The 23,993-nt window shown below is 39.1% G+C and overlaps 1 protein-coding gene across 1 annotated transcript in view; it reads left to right on the top strand.

The window, feature by feature from the left end:
* The window catches only part of CUNH11orf49 (chromosome unknown C11orf49 homolog), a 75,310-nt gene that overhangs the window by 35,189 nt on the left and 16,128 nt on the right, over positions 1–23,993 (top strand). The window contains 3 exon segments of the mRNA XM_035902960.1: positions 1,039–1,235; positions 1,237–1,279; positions 6,584–6,589. Of these exon segments, the coding sequence (XP_035758853.1) occupies positions 1,039–1,235; positions 1,237–1,279; positions 6,584–6,589 (246 nt within the window).

Here is a 23,993-nt window from a genome sequence, read left to right as displayed (position 1 = left end):
AATTGAAACCTACCTGATGAAATACGCACGCTTTTGTTCTACTGACTACTATGTGTGTTTCAGCTCATTCTTGTTAGAACTATAAACATGATCACTTGTAACTCTTGGCTAAAATTTTTTAAACAAAACCTCTTTATTTGTATGAAATTTTATACCTGTCTCTAGTCCTGATGCCTGTGTACCTTAATATAAAAGCAGGTGAAAAATACAAATGTGATTCTAATGAATAACTTTTAAATAATTTTATTCAATTATTTTAACCAACATACTCTACCTCTCCTAGTTATAAACTAAAACTAATTCTAGTTTACAGCTCCCCTCTGCCTACCAGACTAGATCACCTAGTAGCTTTTGATGGATGTCTAAAATATAATTATCTTGTTCATTATAATGATGAGCGTAGCAGAAAGTGGCGAAGTTTGGGCATAAGTGGCAGTAAATGTTATTGACTAATTTATAATGATGAAGTGAAAATTAATAAATTCGGGGAGGGGAAAAACCTTTGTGTGGTGCTTCACGAGTTGAGCTGAATTTTGGGTGGGCTATCATTATAAACAAGCCACTTTTTTTGTTGTGGGGTTTTTTTCCCCCCCCTCCTAAAACCACCAGAAGAGGAACAGTGCATACACATGCTTCTGTGAAATCTTGACGGTGGATCAGACTCAAATGGATGAATGGGAAATCAATCGTGACTTCACAGAATTCAGTTTGGGCTTTAACTGAACTACCTCAGATTCCACTAGAGTTAATATCTTTAAAATTTGTTGCAGGGTTTGTTCTCCCATTTCTGCATGTGTAACTGCATTATTTCTTTTCTCAGTCATGCTAGCATACAGGTGACATCCTCAAAGGATACTGTGTTCTGCAGTTTTAGCGTGGTCTCGATGTTACTTCTACAAGAAATCCTTTGGTTCTCTTCTTTTACAGTTTTAGCGTGTGACTTCCCTGTTTGAGTGCCAAAAGAAGTCTAGGGATCACTAAAACACCATGATAGTCCAATTGCCTTTTTACTCAATGGTGTATGCACTTTATTGCAAGCTTTGGTTGCACTGAATAGGTGTATTCTGATAAAGCTACAGCATGCAATCCCCTTGCTTCCAAGTAGTGTCAAGTGATTTGGAAAGGGCAAAAAGTGCTATTATGGATTGATAGGAACTTGGAAGACAACAAAAGGGAGGCAAATGGCTTAAATGTTTTTGAAGGAGTTTCAAAATTATGAAGGATTTTAAGTTTTTGCTTGTTGAAAAGCAAAGTCCCAATCCCAGAATATTTTATCTGAGTCAGGTGAGTTTGAAGAAGCTGCCTGGTAACAACGTTATGTGTGTAGGCTTTGTTGAGCGTGGAGATGAAGGTGGTGTAGTAGAGATGTTTTCCTTGTTTTAGGGGGTGGGAGAAAGCATGGATATTGCATTATTTCTTAAAGCACCCATCTTCAATTATAAGTACCTAAGCAGGTTAGAGCACAGAGGAGCACCTGTTCCCTGGTATTTTCTGGCAGTTGAGTATCTAAGTGTGTATGATGGAACAGCTTAGTATATGTGTGTGAGTTCAGACATCTGAGTAACTGGCAGCTGGGTCTTCCCCCTGTAAAATCGCAGGCGTTCTTCTCATATCATACCATCCTCCCTTGCATTCTCTCTTGTTGGCTTCAGTCCCTCCCTGAAATCTTCTGTTTCAAGGGCACAGTCTGCCAAGAGTGCATTGGCAAGAAAAGCAAATTCTCCCTCTGAAGAGCTGGTGTCACTCATTAGCACGTGAGAAGAGTGGTTGTAAATAAACAACAAATTATGTTGAGTTCTGTGTGGTATTAATTCTAGTAATGTATACAAGGACATGCAGTTGGCTGGATAAGGTAGAGATACAGTTATTGTTTAGAAAAAACTGATCCCTGCATGCAGTGAAATGCTTGCCACTTTATCCCAGAAGCCTTATTGTAACTAGAACAACTGATACTATGTTTATCTTAGCATTACCTCTCGTGTCCTTATTTTTTTTAGTTGATCTTAATAGGTGAAAGAGAACCAAGAAAGTACATGCGTGTGTCCTGTAGAGTTGTCCAATATTCAGTTAAGCGCTGTCACCTGTAATGCGTTTTATGATCCCACATTGTATCTTTAATATAAATAAAGGGAATATACAAGACTGTATGTTCCATCATGCAATGTGAATGGGTTGCCCACGGCAAGGAGGAATACTGCAAGTTGAAACCAGTTCTTTTAGAGATTGTGCTTTCATTACCTTGAAAGCAACATAATTTGTCTTTCTTCACAATCAGTTTTTAAAAGGCTTTAAAACCAGACTACCATGCTTCATGTGGCTGTGAAACATTTGTAGTTGGTTTTTCCTACTTTGCAGTGGAAAAAGCTTCAGCTCAGTATTTAAGAGGTTATCCTAGTGATACAGTTTGTTGTGGTAAGAGCTAGTCAGGAAAAAAAGAGACCTTTTCTGGTCATACGCCTAAGATAAATAGGAAACTGAAGCTGTTGTCTTCCCTGAATTGAATGCATCTGAGACTTTACTAATACCTTAATTAAAGCTGCAGTACCATGTCAGCATAACCTGATCTAATTGCTGGCTAGTGAGATACTGCCTTCTCGCATCCTTCTTATGGCAGCTCCAGCACTTCTCCGATCTCATGCTGATCTGTCTCAGCATGCTAAACTGACAGGAAACTATTCAGTACTTCAGCTGCTTGAGTTAGTTTTCTGTTGGCATAGCACACTGAAATGCGCCAGTGCGAGGTCACACGAGAGGTGGGATGCAGAGTGTGGTACTCTGCAACCATGGCCGAACTCAAACTGCCTAGCAGTTAATAAGTGTAAAAATCCCAGTGTTGACAAACCTGGCCCTAAAATACAGGTCATATTGCTTTGTATTGATACTTGGCCCAGTCTAATTAGGTAATATAATGAATATACTAATACTTTGTTTTCAAACCTCCTTTAGAGACTAATACACTTGTTGAGTTTATAGCCAGAAAGTACCATTAGGCCATGTAGTCTGACCTGTATAGCACATCATTAAACTTCACTTAGTAACACCAGTATTGAGCCAAAACACTTTTGTCTGACTGAAAAATAATTTGCATATCTTCCAGAAGGGCATTCAGGTTTGATTAAGTCATGTGAGCCTGAAGGGGCCGAAGGGCCCCTGGGAAAAATAGCAGGAGGAAGCAGTCAGCTGTTGGTGCTGCCAGAGCAATTAGGCTGGCCTGCAGCCCGGTCCCCATGAAGGACAGAGTTTTCTTGGGAAGGAGGGCTGCTGGAAGCAGCCTGCTCTCGGACATCTTCCTGGTGGGCTCGCATATGCTTTAGCACACGGCAGGAAGCCTGACTGAGGTGCAGTAGCTCCACACACATGCGATAGGGTGGCCCATGTGCACACTCCATGCTGCTGCTGCTGAGAAAAAGAGTTGCTTGTGAAGACTGCTTGTGATGATAGAAGGTCCAGGTGAGAAAGAATCTGTCCTGACAGAGGAGGAAGTATGTTTATTTGATAACTTTTGTTTTGCTGGAGGTCAGAATTTACTAAGACTTGATTTTGAACTGAAAAGGATCATTAGGAGCTAGCAAAATCAGAATCCTGAACATGCTACTACAGTCTCAACTTGTGTCAGTCTTTAAAAACGTGATTATCTTCACCTTAAAAAAATATTCTTTTAAAAAAGTTTATGAAAATTATGTTCATTTAAATATTTGAATCATATGTTGAAGTGAATTTCTTATCCTTCTTTTCAATAAGCCAAGTAAATTATCACATTGAGCCTCTCTCTGTGAGGCATGTTTTGTAAGCACGTGATCGTTCTTGCAGCGCCTCTGACTCCTGTTCAATTCTCACCATCATTCCTGAGTTGTGGGTGTTTCATATTGGTCAAACGCTGCGAACTCAACCTCTCTACTTCACATTGCTGTCTTTACTCATCTGAGGACCATATTATTCCCCTGATTACATTATTCTGAGCATTTGTGGTCGCCTTCCTCTCTACTTGTCTTCATAGAAACTGTTTACACAGGTGGAACCCTCTGCATTCTTTTTTTCTAGTGTTTCATATATGAGGATACTCTAAGCTAGGCATGAGCCAACTATGTCAATGAGGTTTTTCTATGTTACTACTAATTCTTTTTGATTTTTTTAGCGTTTTCTCAGTTTCTATATGGCTCTCAAATGTTATCATTAATTCGTGTTCTTTTCTAGGCCATTAATTGGAAAATTGCTTCAGGATGAAGAACTAAGGGGGTGTTCTTGGCGATGCCAGGAGAAATACACTTTCTGCGTAGTGATTCCTCATCCACATTTTGAGACATAACAGTTATCCTGTTAATATGTTTGGTAGTTGTTTCGAATAATTCAAATTTTTTAATGACAGCACTGTTCAGTGTAAAGTGTAGTATCTCTCAAAGCCTGTTATTTGATGCTTTTTTACATCTAGACTTATGTTCCCATTTGAAAATATTACTTAATTCACGAAAAATTTTTTTTCATGGTTGACAGCTCTTAGTAATTAAACAATGAAGTCCAGTGTTTCCCGGCTGAACATTTTGTTTGGGAGTACTATGAAGATTGCCATGGTACAGATGCCTAGGTTGCCACAGCTGATGGCAGCACTTTAGGCCTTATTTTGACCCCATCCTTGCATTCATTGGTATAGTGCATGCTCTTGTTGGGTAGCCACTTCAGTCAGAGTAAGCCCCTGACCTTATAATTTTTAAGTGCTAATGAGTCTTAAGCTTTTTTCTAGTCCTATAAAATTTCCCAGGTGTTTCAGACTTTCAAAATCAGTTCTCAGCAGCGCTGAAAGCTTGTCAGCCAACCCTCTTCAAAATTCTGACAGAAATTAGGAACATCTGCTTTTAATTTTTTAATATGTTAAGTACCACTCCACTACTGACATCTTCCCAAATTATCACTGAAATGGAAAATGTTTTGGATTATGCAGAAAAGAAGGATGATATACGTATTACATGAAATACATCACACGCTTTTCCTGAGCACTACTTCATTTTTTCCCCCATGGAGCAAAATGTCAAGAGGACTGTCATTACTACAGTTTTCTCCTGACATGCATATCATTATCTTTGTCCGTTTGTCCCCTGATTTTCTTTACCTGTTTCATTTTGTTTCTCTTTCCAGTTTTCTGCAAACTCCTGGCTTCTCCCTGTTATTCATTGCTGTCAGCAGACTCATTTTTTATATCGTATTATTTATTTTTATACTGCTTAGGAGTCTATGAAAGATGTCTATGCTAATACTAGATGAGTTTCACTTGAATCTTCCAGTTGAAATATATTGGAAAGGTAGTTTAAAAATTGTCAGTGTTTGGCAGAGAACTTAATCTCTCTTATTATCTGAATTTCATCTTGGGTAGGAAAGGAAAATATGTGACATTCCATCCAAATAAAGCATAATATAAAAATCTGTCAATAAAGATGTTTGGCACCACTGTGACAATGAAATTTTTATGAAGTATGCCAGAATGATAGATGGTATGAAGAAACTAGGAAAAAGGCTGTAACAGTATAATGCTTAAGATAGTATTTACATCACGGAGGAAATGGTGATGTAACTTATACAGACTTGAGGTAGATAAAGTTTTCGGCATGTTTCTAATTTTAGGATTTTCTAACATTTACAGTGCTTAGCCATATAAATATAATGCTGTATTACTGTCAGTTTTTTAAATGGCTTTTTCTTGTTTGGGGTTTTTTTTTGAGATAAACAAGATCTTACACTACTGAAATAATTGATTAATACTACTTCTTTGTTCATTTTATAAGCTGTGCATGAAATTAGGTAAAAGCTTAGACAAAGCCTTGTTCTATTCTTTGCACGACTTCCAAAACGTCTGAAGACGTAAACAGGGAAAATTTCAGTTTGAAACAGGAAATTGTAACATAAATTGAAAATTTCAGTGCTTAGGCAATGCTGTAAAGGGTTATTATCTATAAATGGATTGATCCCTGCTCATCCTTGTTTTATTCTATTGAGTGGAAAAATAGATTTTTAAACTGTGAAGATCCAAAAGCAGGTCCTTCAGTTTACTCAAGTTAGAGTGTTTTGTTGTAATGCTGTTTGCTGTTCATGAAGTTGAATAGTAAATCTTCTAAATAGCAATAGAAACTGACAGCAAAGGCAAAAATATGCCTTATGTTGGCATGTCAGTCCAAGCGTGGGTGGATTTTCAGAATTTTGAACTCTTCATCTATAAATAACCTGCTCTCTGCAGAGAAGTCTAGTCTGGTAATTTGAAAATTAATTACTACACTTTCAACCACCTGATAATCATGAGTAACTCTTAAAAAAAAAAAAAAAGAGAAAAAACAAAACTTCAAAAGGCTAGGTACTCCCATTACTAGGAAAGAAAATTTAGCTGGTTGGAAAACCTTAAGGCAGACATGGCACTTTTGAAGGAGACGCACCTTTCCAAGTCAAATACAAACGCACAAGAGAGGGTGGAACTAGCTGCATCTAATGACTTTTTTGCCCAGAGCAAGGGATGTTCCTATCTTGTTTAATAAAACCAGTTAAAATGCAGTCTCTGAATGCTACAAAACAGAGGCTCGTACACCATTGCTGACTACTAAAGTGACTGGTTAAAGATTCATTTGTCCTTAATTAAGATGACCCTAAGTTTCTTCAGATGGTGGCTACTGGAGGATATAATTGGAGGCACCTGGCGCTTGTTCACTAACTTTAGTTCAAGATTTTACTCTTGTAAGAGATTCTTCAGTAGATAAATTCAGAATGATTTATCCCTTTAATTCTCTAGCTTTAATAACCATAAGCTATTTCCTTAATGATTTAGAATTGCATGATGCAGGAGATAGTTAAACTTACTCTCCAAGAGATTAATTTCCTGCTTTTTCACTTTTCACTAGTGTTGACTTTTTAGGGGGTGTGGGGTTTTTTTTTTTGTGTTTGGGTTGTTTTGGTTTTTTTAAAACCAAGAATATTGTGGATTTCATTTGCATTTTCTAATCACAGGTACTATAATTTGTAAACTATTGCCTGTCACTCTGTCCTATTTGCTGTGGAGGTAGGGACATTTTGTGGATTGCATTCTGAGGAAGGTGGTGCATTGCTTTCAGACATTGGAGAAAGAAGAAGAGTGTTTGACTAGGAGTCTTGTGGCCAGCTGTTCTGTTGGTGGCTTGCAAGGAAGCTGCTTCTTCCCAAGGAAGATAACTGAGCCTGTGTCTAGATAAGCACTTCTAGGTTGGCACTGATGAGGGAAGGAGTAGTCCTTGGCCTCCTCTCTGCTCCTAATTTTCTTCCCTTCCTTTGTGGGGGTGCAGTTAGCTGTGTAGTGAAGACAGCACAGAGCTGATCCAAACAAAAAATAACCTGGAAAAAAGTTGTTACTTTTCTATATCATCAGTTTCTTGTCCCATTCACAATGGGGCTGTACAGGCAGCTGTGCTGGCATAATGGAGGAGAGTAGGACTGCCCTTTTCAGTAGATGACCCAGTATAAAAATCTATGTTTGTATTACAGCTTTGCTTGGTGGTGATATGAAGAGCCTAGCAGGCCAAACTTCCTCTGAGCACCACAAAACTTCTCTTCTTCAGAAAACAATTCATGTATAACTTCAGATCTCTTGTTTACAACTGTAGCATAAGCTATCAACAGCTTGCTGAATTTGTCTTGTCTGGCTTTAACTGCATGCTGAAGAGCAGGAGCCAAAGCAGAAAGATGACTTATATTGGCTCAAATAACATTTTACTGAAAGTACCCTGGTTGCAGATACTTCAAGCCTCTTCCTGAACTTTCAATACAAAAAGTATGATGAATGTTTAACCCACAGATATTAATTACTCTGTGGCATAGGTCCTACCCTTGTCTCCATTTATGGTTCTTCTGCTCATCCCAAAGTTGTCAGAGTATGTTTTCCACTTTTTCTAAAAGTCTGCCTATGTTACATTCAGTGAAGTAGCTTTTTTCTTTTTCCTAACTTTCTGATGTACGTTATAATTTGCTACGCATACAGAGAAGATTTGACTGAAACTATGCATGTTTTACCCAAACCATCGATGTAGTAAAGTTGCTTTGATGAGCAACTTTAATATCTCTCTGCCCTTCTCAAGCTGTGAAAAAGGCTGTAGGGGAACCAAGAATGTTTGCCAAAACTGTTCAGCCAAATGCCTAAACATATCCTCCAACCACATGCTTAGTGCCCCGGCACAGCAGACTGTCTGAGTCAGACTGACAGTGCTTCTAGAATAATTCTGTTTCAGATGTTAAAATTTGTGGATGGGTAATGACAGCACCTCTGCTGACTGCAGGTACATTAGAATAACAGAGCAAAGCACACCACTGCAGACAGTCAGGAGACTAACATTAATCAAGGTGTTCACCTGTATTTTGTGTTGAAGCTTCCCAAAACAAACAAAACCACTGAAAACATTAATCAAGCTACTACCTGTGGTTTCCTTCGTCTTGACAGTACCAGCTCAATTGAGAGCTGGTTAGCCTGAGGATTCTTGCTCTTTACTAGGTAATGCTATCTCTTGCACTCATCTTCTGAGCATATCCACTTGTATTGAAGTGCCTTCGTGTGGCAATACTTGAAAGCCTTCTTCAGAATTCATTGTGCCCTACGTTTTGACTGAGCAATTTATATTAAAACCATTTCTGCTTCCCTTGCCTGTTCTCTCCCTTCCCTCTTCTCCCCCCCTCCTTTTTCCTGAGTAACTGTGGGGTGAGAAAAGAAGCAGTTTTGCATTTCAGTACACTTAATGTAGCCAAGAGGTTTGTTCATTGATGCTTTGTACTTTCAGGCAAACGAGAAAATTTAGATTAATAGGTTGTTTATTCTTTTGCATGTTCCTCAAATCAAAGGCACTGGATTGCATTATTAAAGAAGCTTTGTGTGGCAGTCTTGGAACTGTCCTCACTGAGCTGTACATGAAGAAAAACGATTGCTTTTCATCCCCTACTCATTATGCAGACTGGCACGGGAATGCTATTAAATGTGGTATCATGTACTATCACTTAAAGACCTTCCTTCTGTACAGCTGATGTTGAGCTCCAATTTCACAGGATGATCTGTCTTGGAACAGACAAGGAAAACCCTAGGAATAGAAACACATATGTCCTTACATTTTAAAAATTTAAATATTCACCAGTTTAATAAAGAGAGGTTTTGTTTAGAACACCAGTGACTGCCTGCTTTGCAGTGCTCTCAGATCTCTTCATTGAGGATTCTGTTCATTTGTTTCTCATCTGTTCAGTTAGCAATAATGCACAATTAGGCTTTCAGCAATAATCTACCCAGCCAAATTAATGAGGAAAATATTCAGTATTATTTTGAGACTGAACCCATAGCTGAAGGATCTAGCTAGTGTTGAGTATCTGACTAAATGCATGGCTCTGTCCCATGGATGTTCTGTACTGAATGGGCAATAGTGTATCTCTGGGTCTCAGAGATACCTTATGTACTCTAATTCCCTTGGCATTCTGTGTCAGAATAGTCTCTCTTGACCCAAAGCCTTTTGCTTTGAAAGTGAAAAGTCTGGGGGACGTAATTGTAAGAGGGCAAGATCATGCCTGTCTTACATAAATAAGAGGAGAGAAGTTGCTTTGCCTTATATGTTCTAGTTCAGCTCTAGCTGAAGTTCAGAGCAAGAAAGGCAATATTGCACATTCAGCACTGCAGTTCGTCATCATAAGAAATGGGAAGACCTCTGGTATGTGCCACATGCCAGCATCACCAGGTGCCCAGTGGGAAGTAAGTGGTGTCAACAGTTACCAGACTGGCCAAACTGCTGAACTCCCCTTGTGTAATAGCAGGTATTCTTCTTCAGTCTCAGACCTGATGCAGGATGGATCAATTATGATTTTTCTCATTGCATGCTGGGTTCCTGATTTTGCAGTCCCTTTGCTCAAATTAGAACCTTCTTGTTGGTCTGACTGAAACTTAGTTCCTGCACTTCCATTCTTTCTGAGATACCAGTGCTAGGTTCTCCAAGTCTCCCTAGAGAAAAGTGTTTAAAGAAAACATTATATGTAGGCTCGTTTGTAAGGTATGCTGTCATCTTCCATTTGAGGATCGTGTGGAGTTCCCCCAGCCACTTCCATATTTCACTTCCCTATGTTAGTTTGCCTTTGTATCACCGATCACTGGGTTTTCCCAGACAAGTAACCGTCTTCTTTAACCACGGCATCTTAACCCGTTTTGGGGAAACAAGAGTGCTGGTGCTTTGGTTTTTAGGGATTTTTTTTGTTTGTTTGTTTTCAATCTCTGCATAGGAAAGTCGTGGTATCTTTTCTACCCGAAACATGCATATATACTAGTGTCTTGTAACTGCTCTCCCCAGTTTTCGAGGACAGTATCATCTTTCTTTGGTCTTTTTTATAACTATTCAAGTCTCTAGATTGTTCATTCATGCCATGTTTTCTATTCCCATTAATGCTTGCAGGCCATGATAGCCAAGTTCATAAAAGGATTACAGATCTCTATTTATAATGTTACGTATCAACTTTTAACCTGTTATAAAGTGCCTCAGACATGAATAATTAGACCACTGTATTCCCAAGCAGGGGAGGAATTGTGACTGAATCCCAGACGTCCTATGTGCAGCTAGTGCTGTTTGATCTGTGACAAACCTGCGACTCAGCTGAACGTTGTCACTTTTTGTAGAAAATCATAAATATTTTTTATCTTTCTGCTTAATAATTCTAGATACTATTTCACCTGCTTTAATTTTACCCCTTCATTCAATGAGGGTTTTTTTCCTTATAGCTTTTAGACATTTTTGAGTCAGATATGGCCATTTGCTGTTAAATCATTATCACTAAATACTAATCTTGTTTATGTTGCCGAACAGCAGTATTCATACTTACAAAAATTAAAACACTGGAGGATGAAAAATACATTATACTTGTTTTACAGAGCATAGGTTTTATCTAGTCAAAACTTTACTGTCCCTGTTCCTATTTAGCATCTGAAGGAATATTATTGCAGCCACAAACTCCAGTCCTGCATCTCCACGTATTCCTGCTATACCAGAGACTTCTAGTAGTTGTATAGTTTTCTTTTTGTTTCCTAATAGGTATAACAGAAAGTATTTTTATTGCTTCCTTTTGACATCTAGAATAGTTAACGTTTTTACTCAGACATTGAAATTAGAATCTAATCTGTCTAGCACTGAAAAGCTTACAAATCTGCACTGTATTCACAGAAAGACTTTGGAGTGATACAGACAGCAGTTCAAGAAGAAAAGGAAATCAGAAGAAAAGCTCATTAAATTCCCAAATAATTCACTGATTTGTTATTTCAAACCTTAACAGCAAAGCAAGTAATGATGATCATCATTGTGCTATGGCAGTGGGTGCAGAACTACATGTCCTTCATTCAGTAAAAGTCTGTTCTGGTCACAGCTGTGTATACAAAGCTGCAAGTGAAAATTAGATGTACACATAAAGGCTCTCAGTCTGTTTCCCTCTGCAGCACTCATCTGTTTGTTCTTTACCAAACCCCAGAAAACATCCTCCTGAAAGGAAAGAGCAAAAGTAAATAGTGAGAAGATTTGTTTTTTCCCTTGATAAACATATCATGTAAAGTGACTTTCCAAACATACCCCATTTAATGGAGATAATTTAGAAACCTTGAACTTCAGCATTGTCTGTTGCCCACCAGCATGGATCTTCAAGGCCCTTATTCTTTCTGTCAGAGTTTTTGATTCCAGGAGCTGGTAGGTAAAATCTTGTTTTGGCATGTGGACCCAGGTTCTCAAGTCCAGAGAGTCACTTCTGTATTTCTCTAATATCTGAGGAGCTGTTTCTTGTAACTTGTATTCGTCTGCTGAACATCTCAGAGTTTTTTTGGAGGTGGGATATTTTCTGCTTTCCTTTGGGATCCCCTATATGTTAATAATTTTATTTAATCTTGAATCTCTTAAGAGCTAGCACTACTAGTTTCAGAGCCCTTAGTACTGCTTGTAGGTGGGAACTTGGAACAGCAAAGCCTGAAACAGATCCAGACAGAAGATAACTCATGTGAAAGACAACTGGAAGGATGGATGTTACCTTTAAACGTGGTGTGAAAGGAATATGAATTAATACATTTATATAGCATCACTTTTTTTACCATCCACTTCACACAGAGTACTACTAAAATGCAGCTACATCTCATGTAGTGAGTTTAGATACAGTTCTTTTGCCAGAAACACCAGGAAGCAATTTTTTTTCCAAACGGGGCAGCATTAAGAGGCATTTATAATTGCATGGAGCAAATAGGACCTCAGCTTTTAAGCTCTGCTTTGAACGATCCAGCACATTTCCTTTGAGTCAAGAACATATGCTGAAATACATTACATTTAAGTACTTCTTAAAGCTATAACGCTATATGATTTGCACCATCTGATTTTCAGACTTGCTCCATAAGTCTTCACATTGAATGGGAAAAGAAGGGCAAATGTTGCAGCAAATAAAAGGAACATGTGTTTTCTAAGTCTTCAGTGGCTGGAGATGCTTAAAGAGCAGCTTTCATCTTGACTCCCACTCTGAGGGTTTATCATACTTGCATTTCCATGATGGTTTTTTTTGCTGAACAGTCAGGATATTGTTGCACAGGAGATGAAAAAACGTAAGCAAAACCACGAAGAGTGCAGTTACGTTAGAACAATGTAGCTGAGGCCCCAGCTGCTAGTAGAGGTTAATACAGTGTTATTCACTATGGATGGTCCATCTCTGTTGTCATTAAAGGGGTTAGTTAGCAGTAACTGTATCTGGGGTTTTAGGACTCCTGCCATCTTTTTTTTCCAAGTAAGGACAGTCCTACATTTTTTAGAGGTTGTTTTTTGTTTCTTCTTTGCATTGTCTTCTCAGTAGCCTCCATCATAGCAGCGATCCATCCAGGAGTTTCCACAGAACACTGATCGTGCTTCCTTTAGGAGAAATCACTTGCATACCATATCTGGTCCAAATCATTTGCTCACTATGCTAAGCTGTTATCCCACCACTAATCAGTTAAGTGATAATTCCTTTTTATTGCTCCTGCCATAAAGATCCTTACAAAGATCCTGAAGAGCCTGACCTCATTATGAGGCTGAAAAAGATTAAACAACTGAACTCTATCTGTTTTCAGTTTCTACAAGCTAGGATTACAGTATGGATTCATCTCTACATTTGTCCTCCAGTAGATGGCCTTTTTTCTTCCCTCTAGAAAGCCCTGTACAGCAACAAGAAAGTGTCCTTTTTCTTTCTGCAACAAGAGCTGCTCTTTTGTCTAGTTTCTTACACTTTCCTGATTACCATAATATATGCATACCATCAGTGTTAGGGCATAATGCTGGAGGATTTAGGGCATTTGCCTGAACTTTTCCTCTGGCAAAATACTCTTAAACTTGTGGTTCATGGTAGATGGTCCACGGAAGTGTATTTAGCTGTAAAGTAGGTGGCATTTAAGTTAAACTTTGACAAAGATGCATGATGTCCATGAGAAACTTTCAGGATTAATGGACATCTGAAGAGTTTAGAACTTGCTGGGCTGAAGCTTAAAGAACATTTTAAAAAAAAAAAAAAAGTTTTTTTTTTAATTTTTTAGAAATGAATATCTGTGTTAAATTCTTATTAAACATGTATTTGTCCATGTGAAATAGAGAGTAAACTAGCTTATTTCCTTCTCTCTCTTCTCAATCTTTAAAAAAATTATTATTTTTTAGGACACAGAGCTCACTAGGGTGTTTTAAGAGTTAAAATCAAGAGACATTACAGAACCTTAGCCAAAAGCATACACTTAAAAGGGGTAGTTGGATGCCTTGTTGTTTCAGGTTTCTCTTAGTGCATTCATTCTGTTCTGCATTCAGACCAGTTCTGTAGTGGTGGTCATTTATAATCATTAATCTAGCTCATTGATATTGTAATGCGCTCCAAACATTCTCTGTGGAGCTTACATGCTCCACTGCATTTCCTTCTAAATAACTAATGATGATTTCTTCAGTCCCGTCATTAACCAGATTACCTTCCTCTCCAGCCAGTTCTCGTATTGATTTGTTTGGTTTGAGGTTTATTTTCTTCTTAAGTTTCTACACTACAAAAGAGACTCAGCATCAATGTGTTTGAGAGCATTCTACATGACTGAACAACGCTGCCCAAGCATAAGTCCAGATACTGCAATACTTATTTTTATGAATAGAGGCTTTAACTGTTGACTCAGAGGCTCCTAAAAGCAATGTCCTTTTATTTCAGAATGTTTTCCTCAGCATTATAATTTGTGAAAGAAAATTGGAGAAGACTAGCCAACAGTCTGGATGCTTGGGATTACACTGCATTGCCTGTATATAAACCTATGATAAGTATACTGTGCAGTAAAGTCAAAGAATGGCCAGGAATGGCTTTCAGTTTACATGAACGGCTTTCAGTTCGTGGAAGATTCATGCTTAAGTGAGGTGGTCAGGTTGTTCCAGGTGAACACAAGTGCACAGAGAAAGATGTGCTAGACTATTCAGTGCTTTGTGGATCACAACCAGCTTCTTGAATTTCAACCACAGTAAGTTGACTGCTTTGTATAATTACATACTGGTGTCACTCTTGGTGGTGTGTGGGATTCTCCATTCTTCATAAGCCTGAACGTGTCTCTTTCATGGTTGGGCTCAGGATGGACATGTTTCAGAGAAGCCGTACCAGAGTGCCTGATGTGATGACAGATGTTGGAGAAGGTGCAGTTAACTGTTCAAAACTTCCCAGTGGATTATTTAAGAGTCTATGAGAAGCAGGGACAGGAGGCTATCCTTGATTGTGATCTGAATTATGCCAAAATGTTTTGTCTCTCTTCCATGGGGTGTTTGTAGCAACTGCACTGTTCCTTGAAAGCCTCTTCCAAACCAGTTGTTAAAAGAGAAAAGTCCACAACATTTCTGTTTCATTCATCGTTCTGAGAAAATTGTTGGCCATTGCACTTCATGCTTTTCCATGCCATCCTGAAGTCTGAAACACTTGGAAGATTCAAGGCATTTGAAACCACCTATTTCTCCTGAAACTGGTTTACCGGAACCTTTCATTGGTGTTTTCTGGAAAGGTTGGGCTAGAAAGAAATTGGAAGTCAAGGATTTTTTTTATCTGAGTTTGCTGTAGCAATCTGCAGCATTTCCATAGTTCATTGTATGTCCTCCTTAACCTCTACTTCCTTTTCTTTTTAGACCAATGTCACAGCTTTCTTCTGCTCCCTGACCTTGTGTGCATGATGCAGATGAGCTGTCTGCCAGCTAACTGTATCTCTTGAGGCTCCCAAAGCAGAACGAAAATACCAAATAGTAACTGAAGACTGTGTGCCTCTCCCTGGCCATAGTCCCATTATTGTCACTAGACCTAGTACGTATCTGAGGGAGGAGGGGTTGTGTGTAAGGTCCTGTATTGCAGGAGATACAGCTGCATACCACCTGCCCATTTACTCTGCCCATCTCATGATGCATAGCTATGAATTCTTTAGTTGTTTTGAAGATCTTAAGCTTAATGACAACTTGTTTTCTTGAATAGAGGCTGATCCACATCTTGTCTAAAGATCACTGCTGCTGTTTGAGAGCTACTATTAAGATTGCTGTGGGTCCCGTTTCAAGTGGTTGAGCAGTCTGCCCCCCAGATGGCCAGATCTCCAACAGGAATGTTTGCTCCTTATTGTTTACACGACCAATTAGCTCTGGCATTGGATTGATTATTTTCTCAATGAGTGACTGAAAACTCCTCAAAGTGTGGAAAAATCAACTGTTGAACAAGACAGAAGCAGTCTAAATCTATTAGCTCAACTATTGAAAGATTGGCTAGTTACTCCTCTAGGGACATTGCAGTGAAAGGAAAGAATAGTTTCATAGTTGACACATCTGCCTTAAGAGCCAGTCTCATGTAGTGTTGTTTTGGTTTGGTTTTGCTATGCCTATATTTGTAGATTAAAGTGCCTCTTATTATCTGATGTCATTTCCCTTGTTGCTGCCTACAGACTGAGGATTACCAAGGGTGATCTCTGCTGTTCCACAGGCTTACAGTTACCCAAGAATATATAGCGTATTTATAATCACACTTAACTTCAGATGTTAGGACATTCTTAACATTTCTTACTTGGCTTTTTAATGCCTCTGAAACATGAGAGGAAGTCATGCATTTTCATACTGTAGTCCACAAAACTAGCCTCTTTGTTTGCTTCAGGCCTGTGTCCTTTGGAGAAGGCTAAATGTCTTTCGGATCACACTCAATGAGCTGAGCGTATCTTTAGGATTTTGTGTGCTTCAGAATATGCATGGAATTATCTTTGCAAACGTTAAAGAAAGCTACATGGAGAAAATTGGGTGTCCATGTAGTAAATAAAATTTAAGCCACTGTTTGGTTGCTGTAGTCAATAACATACTGGAAAACTTAAACCAGGCTCTTTTGTTTGTTATCTTCTAGCTTCTTTTTCTGCTTCTGGAAACACTGACAGAAGTTGTGGCTACTTCTCCTTTCTTATTGTTTGCTGTTCTTGCACTTCAGAACTCCAAATTCTTTGGGCTCCAACTTCATTCAAAGCCCCATCATATAGTTAAAACGAGAAATTAAAGAGTTAACATTGTCTTAGTGTTGCATTAGGTGTAGCTCTAAGGTTCCCAAAGTAGGTGGAAAGTTCAAACTTGAGTCATGTTTCAGGCTGTTTGTGGATTCAGGAATACCACACTGCATCAGTTAAACTCTTCCACTATTGGAATGTTTTCTTTACAACCATGAGAGCTGAGAACTTTTTTTTATTTTTCTAATGAAAGTTTAAATTTTTCAGTTTGTGGATGTGCCATGCTAGCCACATAAACACGCCAGATGATAGCCTTGGACTGTACCTTTGGCACAGCTCATCCTGCCCTGAGTAACATTCATTCAAAGCTGAAGTAATGCTGCCACATGAAACGTTTGATACTGAAGGATAATTATGGGGAATTTGAAAGGGACTAGAGGATGATTAAAGTTTGTATAAACAGCAAGATTCTGGATATTGGAGATAGAATTGGAGCAGTTCTGTATAAATTCATTTTTTGGTTTTGTTAATCTGGCAAGTGGTTTATTGATAAAAGGGCTCAAGATCAAAAGGCAGAAAAACAATTGCACCGTCTAGAGCATTTTACACTTTTAAAACCTTTAGCTCGCTCAAAATATGGTGCTACTGGAGCTTTGCCCATAATAAGCCCACTTCTCAGTGAATGTACTGCTCATATGAACTGTCCAGATTCCCTCCAGAAGGAATGACTTCATTCTTCATATCAGCTGCAGCTGAATCTTTTCCTTCTTACCTGAGAACCTCAAAACTAGCTTTATGCTCAGCAACAGTGTTAATCCCCTCTAACTGTCCTCTCTTGCAGCACTCACCCAACAGATTTTTTTAGGTCAGTCTGCTTAACTCTCCGCTATATTTGTCCTGAGTCTGACACAGGTTGTTCCAGTCAAATCTCACTAAATCTCTGTTACTCTTTCCATTTCATCATCAGATGGGTCTTTTCTACTTGTTGTCAACAGGAGTCTGCTGTTTGCAGCCATGCACCTTTTCATAGAATCATAGAATGTTTTGGGTTGGAAGGGACCTTTAGAGGTCATCTAGTCCAACCCCTCTGCAGTGAGCAGGGACACCGTTAACTAGATCAGGAGAGTGTAAAACATCTTGTTTGTGAAAACAGACTACTTGCCTGCAGCAACAACACCCTTACATCTGGCAGGATTTTGCTAGTATCTCACAGGTCAGGAGAGGCAATCCAGGGTGTACCCCATGCTGTAGGTACCCTCCTGGAAGAACACACACACACACACCCCTGAGCCAAACTCTAGCAACTCTGAACGTTCTTCAGTTACCCTGTCTGCTTTTGCTGTTATGTCAGACACAAAGTCTTCTGGGGTCCTTTCCTGAGGGTGCCCTGGGATCCCTTCTGGAAGGATCTAAATGGTATCGGTGGAAAGAGCAGCTGGGGTTTGTGAATAACCTGAACTCATCTGCCTGCTTGGGTAGTAAGGATGCCAAAAGTTCTGTCTTAAGAGTGTCTCTGAAAACAGCATTCGCAAACTGTCTTAGTGGGTATGGTGCAAATACAGCCAGTAAAGCTGAACCTCCTTTTAATGAGGACGATCGTTAATCTTATGACAATGCCTTGCATACATCCTGGACTTTAAGACTTAAAACATCTTAAGCAGGGTATTACCTGTGCCTGCCTAACAGTTGATCTCTACTGAGGAGGGGAGGTTCTGCTTTCCCTCTCTACCTTCTCTCTTCCCTGCACCTGACCATGCTCTTCCACAGCTTGCTTTGCATGAGCTTTCGTCAGATATTTCTGAGAGTCAGTTCAATTCATGAGCCCAGGAAAAAAGTTGAGTTTTCTTAGCCAGGAGCCTGCTGAGTGCCAGAGCTGGTACAAGGGGTGGTTCAGAACCACGTGGCTAGCAGCAAGTGATGGGAAAGGAGAGAGTGTGAAGTCAGAACTGCCTCTCTCAGCAGGAGTAAGATTTTAGATTGTCTTAGCTGAACTTCACCATCAGGAAGGCAGAGACAATGCATCCAGTTATTAAAATAAAGAAATTTTGTTTTGTTAAAATAAAATTTGTTAGTATCTAATGAGATTGAGCCAGACATTGGTACAATCCCACATAGTCTTTTAAAGCTACTTATGTCCAAGAGTCCATGTAAAGCATGGATTCTTACATTGATCCATGAAACAGATTTGACCATTACCCTCTTTAAACTATTCACTAGAAACCTTCCTTTAAAAAATTTAGTTGGTTTTGAGCTAACCTGGCAGAAGTCTTCTAGTGCATTTTCCTGTTGCTTAAAAGTAACAAGTGGTTCTCTCTCAGTTTTCCTCTGATTCTCCTGTGCTCTTAGGACTATTTTCTAATGATTGTGGGAGCTGTTTGTACACTTGAAGAGCAGAATGAATCCTGCTCTACATGTCTTACATGAACATGATTATGCAACTTAAGGGGAAAATGTGAGAGGGCTTATTCTTTATTGTTTAGCTTATATTTATTTAACCTTCTATCTCAAATTATGGGGATAATTATGTGACCTGCTGTTTCGCTTTTTGTTTGAAAAATAAGGAAAATCAATTTTTAAAATTGGACAAATGCACATTCTGTATCTGGTTTCTGTTTATTTTATATGTCATCTTGTCAGTGGAAAAAGCAAATCAGTCAAAGAAACAGCCCTTGAATGTTTTTATTTTGTTGCAAAATCTTATTTAAACAGCCATTCTCTCAAGTAACAGGAACAGATCTTATTCGTGATAGGGCATAAAATCTCTCAGTACAAAATTTTATAAATGATTTATTGAAAAGGAAGAGTTCTTTTTTAGAGTAGAAAGTTTTATGAGGAATGAAGAAATGGGGTCTTTACATACCTTTGTATCGCTGTTTAGGTCCTACACATGGATTAATTTTCCTAGAATTCTTAGTTTTCTGCTTGTTATTAGCACTAGATATATGGAGAAATGAGGAAATTAGGCTATAGGTATCTTGTGGACAAGGCATGTGCAGAGCATAGCCTTAGCCAGATGTAAGGGGTAAAGTTGCAGTATTATCAATGCTCATGTTTATATTAATATTTTTTTTCTAAAATCACAGTTTCTGTATACAGCACCAGAACACCTAGACTTTTATTTTTAGGGGTGTGCATTTGGTTTTGTTCTCTTCTACAAGGTTGCAGGCTTGCATGGATATAGAGAGAATCCCAAGGATGTGATACTTACTTATATCAGAAACATTAAAAACCTAAAGGCCAGGAAAGACTCTCCCAACATTTAAACATATATATTGTTTATTAGGCTGTTCTCTGTTATATTTCCAGGAGCCTGATTTACAGCTCTATGACTTTATGACACTTGAATGACTTTATGACTGTGGTAGAAAAGCAACCTGTGGGAAGTGTATGTCCTACTATATTCCAAAGGGGAAGGCTCCAGCCTGCTCAGATAATGGTTGTACATAAAAGATGATGGGAACAGGGAAATTTAATGTATATTCATCAAGGCACTCCTTGTCTTTCTGTGAAGGTACTAATGTGAGTTTTCGGGGCAGATTTCATACACCAACTGCAGTAAATATTCTCCTACTGCTTTGGGCATATTTATAGCTGTCTCAGTGTTGTGACAGCATTGTAGATAGCTACTTCTTGTGCCGAAAGTAGCCTAGATACAGCAGCAATGACTGCAATTCAGGCAAAATCCTAAATATTTATTGGCTTCCTGGGTAGATTTTACAGCCTTCACTGAGCTCCAGGCTCCTGTAGCTAGACTGCTGTTGGTTTGAAAGAGAACTAGTTTAAAGATCTACACTTCACTCTCAACACTGGCAGCAACATAAACGCATCATTTCGCACTCCTATAGTTTGCATCACTTTGCGTCAGGTGCCGTCTGTCAGCCACATACAAACCAGAAATGAAGTTGGTAAAAACAGCCAGGAAATACAAAGCAGCTGCTTTCATGTTTCTCAAAGGTAGGCCATTCTTATCCAGAAAGCGGTGTTTGTTTTCTAGGACTGTACCACACGGACAAACTTCCTTCTTCACTATGCCTTTGAAACATGAGGAAGAGTCTGCCTCAGGCACTGAAAGACAATAAACTACTCACAGACAGTGAGATCTGTAGGAAGAGTCAGCATTTTGCTAGTGGCACAGTAGCAACAGCAGTACAGGCTGGGTAAGGAGTTTGAAGACCAGTACAGCAAAAATTATGACTGAATGGTTGAAGTACTTCCTGTGCAACTCTAGCCACACCATTTTCCATTTCTGCACTTATTCTATTAAGCCTCCCATCTCCTTCTTAGTGTACTGCTGTTTTTAAATCACTTTGCAATTTGTTAATAGCTGCTTTGCAGTAGAAGAGCAAAGTGTTATGTTCAGCTGTAAATGAACATGCATAACATGCAAACTGCAATCAGTGTCTCTCCATTCTTAAGTGTGTGGTATGACCAAGTTTGTTCCACTGCAGGAGCATGGGGCGGTGTGTATAGCTCACTGCCCTATGCTGAGGGGTCAGGTTTAAACGCTCCGTGATTTGCTTCATTTGTTACTGGAACTTGAGATATGGTAATTTGTGGTAGCAACCAAAGTAGCAGTTGTGGATTCCAGTTTTCACTCATTCTGACTGGTACCTTCCTTCTTTTCTTTCTTTCTTCATCATGCAGCGTTGAACACTATTTACTCAGCTGTGGCCTGGAGACAGGAAGGAGCAATGTGGTCATGCACCAAAACTGCCCTTGTTTATTCCAAGCAGCTCTTGGCAGGCAATATGGTGCATGGGCAAATGTAATTTTCTGCATGGTCTTCACTGACCTTGCTGTAGGGAATAGGAAAACCATCATCACAGTAAACTGTAGACACCTCCTAAAGTCTGCAGTGATCCCCTTTCCTGTGGAATAGGTACCCAACTGTAGTCTGAAAAATTGATATGATTTATTGGTCAGGTGCCTGGGGTCTGAGTTGTGTTACGGCCTAAAAGAGTCTGCCTGGATACTTCAGTGACTAATTTGCTGCCATTTCTCCAGGCATAAGAAGCAAAGCTTCTTTCTTTAAATGAAGAAACTTCTCAGCACTTCAGCTTTGTGTGCAGTTCTCATCTAAACAGACCATTTGCTCCAAAGACTGAAACTGTAATTAATTCCACTTTTATTGACAATGAACTTCACCCTTCAATGTGCTGGCTGGAGAGGATCTCTGCCACCCTTTCCCAAAGTCTTTTTGAGCAGACTTCTGCTTTTGCTCTATGTTGTCTTGTTTTGTGATGGAGGAGTAAGGGTAATGCTGTGACTTCGTACAAAGAGGCAGGAGAAGAAGACAGCAAAAATTATTATAAGTCTTAAACGTATGTTCTTTTCAGTAAGTGAGAGATCTCTGTGCCTCAAAACTAATGCGTGCTTAGGGCCCAGTTACCCTCTCAAGCTGCTTTTGTCTAGCAACCTGACAGGGACTGCAAAGTCCTACTTTCTCAGGAAACCTCATCCTTCAAAAAAACGTTAAACTCCTTCACCTTCGGGGGGAGAAAAGAGGAGGCTAAGATTCAGAATTAATGAAAAGGGGCTTCGCTGATGAAAGTGGGCAGATTATCCTCCTAGAGCCTGTCTGTTCTGAATGCATGAGGGATGCTTTGTACACTGCTGGACACCACACTGTGAAAATCTAAAGGGGATCAAAGCAGAGCAACAGATATGACTGGGCTAGGTACAGAGGGATGTAGAGGGTAAGATAAACAGATTTAATTTTAAATAAATATAGTTATCAGTTAAATAGATTGAATAAGATGCAGTATGAAGGAAGGGTTATTACAATGATCTGTTGACAAATGAAAGGAAAAAGTAATGGAGAGCAAGAGGTATAAGGAGGCATAAATAGGAATTTGAACTTAAGCAAACAAAAAATGTAAACTGAATATTGTGTTAAGCTTCCAAATGGTGTGACTCCTTCAGATCAACATGTAGACTTTTTAGATAAAGATCGGAAGTTTAATGCCCAGCATTATTCAAAGCTGGATTTAGAAAGCCTGGAAGAGGTCCATGCTGTTCTCTTCAATTAAGAGAAAGTGTCTGTTTCAAAACAGCCTTTTTACTCCCAACTTCTCTGTTTTCTTGTAACGTGCCTCCTATGCTGAGCCTGTTGAAGATGATTTTATGAAACTTGCATGTACCTTACATGACCAGATAGTTTTCTTAAGAACTTAGGACCAAAATCTCTATTGCTATAAATGACTGTTGATCTAACAAAATGACAGAGAAGAAAATTCTCTTTCCTCTATGCTGTGTCATGAAAGAGAAATAGTGAACTGAAAATTCAGTTAAAAATATGCATCTTCCTGCTCATGATAACCGGGACTTTTTCCATAATATCCTTTCGCAATTATACTTAAAACTTGGTGATACTTTCCTTGATGGCATTCAAGGAACTGATTAGCTAACATTGCAGGGGAAAACCCCACCATTCCACTGGATACCATTATTAACCCAAACTGAGATATATGCTGACTGAAGGACCAAGTAGTACCTATCTGCAATAGACAGCAGCCTCTGATTTGTGTTTTAGTAGACATCTGTAATTTCAGTGCAGTCACAGAAATTTAATTCAGCTCAGCATTCAAGTTCTGGAATAATAGAGATTCTGATGTATTTATCCTTACAGTAGAATAGATTGCACAAATCCCTGCAATGGTATTGTAGTTCTGTGCAGGCTGAGACTTCCTTATATTACAGTATATTTCTGACTGCAGAGTTGGCTTTTCCAGACAGAGCAAAATCTTTCTGTTCAGCATCCAAAATAACCTTTTCATAGCATGACCCTAAACCTAAGGCGCTTCATGAGATAGAAAGTCCTCCCAAGAGCAGTGCAAAGTGTAGTACTCCAGAGAGTGTCTACAATGGATGTCAAAGAGTCTGACAACAGTGTTTTTCAGGTATAGAGTTTCCTGAACTGAGGAGAAAAATAGTAGCTCTCTCCTTTCTTTCCTCTACTTCCCTGGCTAATAGCGTAGGTAAAGGAAAAGTCTATAACTTGATTTTGGTGACATTCCTCCTGCAGTATTTCTTTAGTCAGCATTGAAAATACTAATTTAACTGGGTTGGATGCCGCAGTGAAATGTCCCTTTGATACTGCATACCTGCCTCTTGAAACATCCGACAAAGGCACAGCATTTTCCCTTTCTGTCACTTTTGTTGAACTGCCAGGCTTTGAGGAGTTGTGGAAATACGGAGAAGTTGTGGCTCTCATCTGGGACAAGGTTGGTCATTTGGATGGGAGCCCAAGGAAGGCTAAGATGTGTCTGTGGCAAAAGAACTCATACTCTGTACCTCAGTCCTAATGCCTGTGCCCTTTGGATCCCCTCCCTGACTACTGCTTGGCTCTACTTCCACCTCTGGCTCTTTTCTCCATACTTTGCATTCTTCTGTATATAGAAGTACTGCAAAATTGCTGCTGTTCAGCTAGTCTTCTCCTTAACTCCAGTCCACAGCCTTTTGGAATATGAACATACAATCATGTAGGGCTTTTTGACATAAGTATGTTTCCATTCCCTTGGGA

The sequence above is a fragment of the Egretta garzetta genome, unplaced genomic scaffold, assembly GCF_000687185.1.
Source record: "Egretta garzetta isolate BGI_Z169 unplaced genomic scaffold, ASM68718v1 scaffold329, whole genome shotgun sequence".
Taxonomy (NCBI): Eukaryota; Metazoa; Chordata; class Aves; order Pelecaniformes; family Ardeidae; genus Egretta; species Egretta garzetta.
This window is presented reverse-complemented; position numbering and strand designations above follow the sequence as displayed.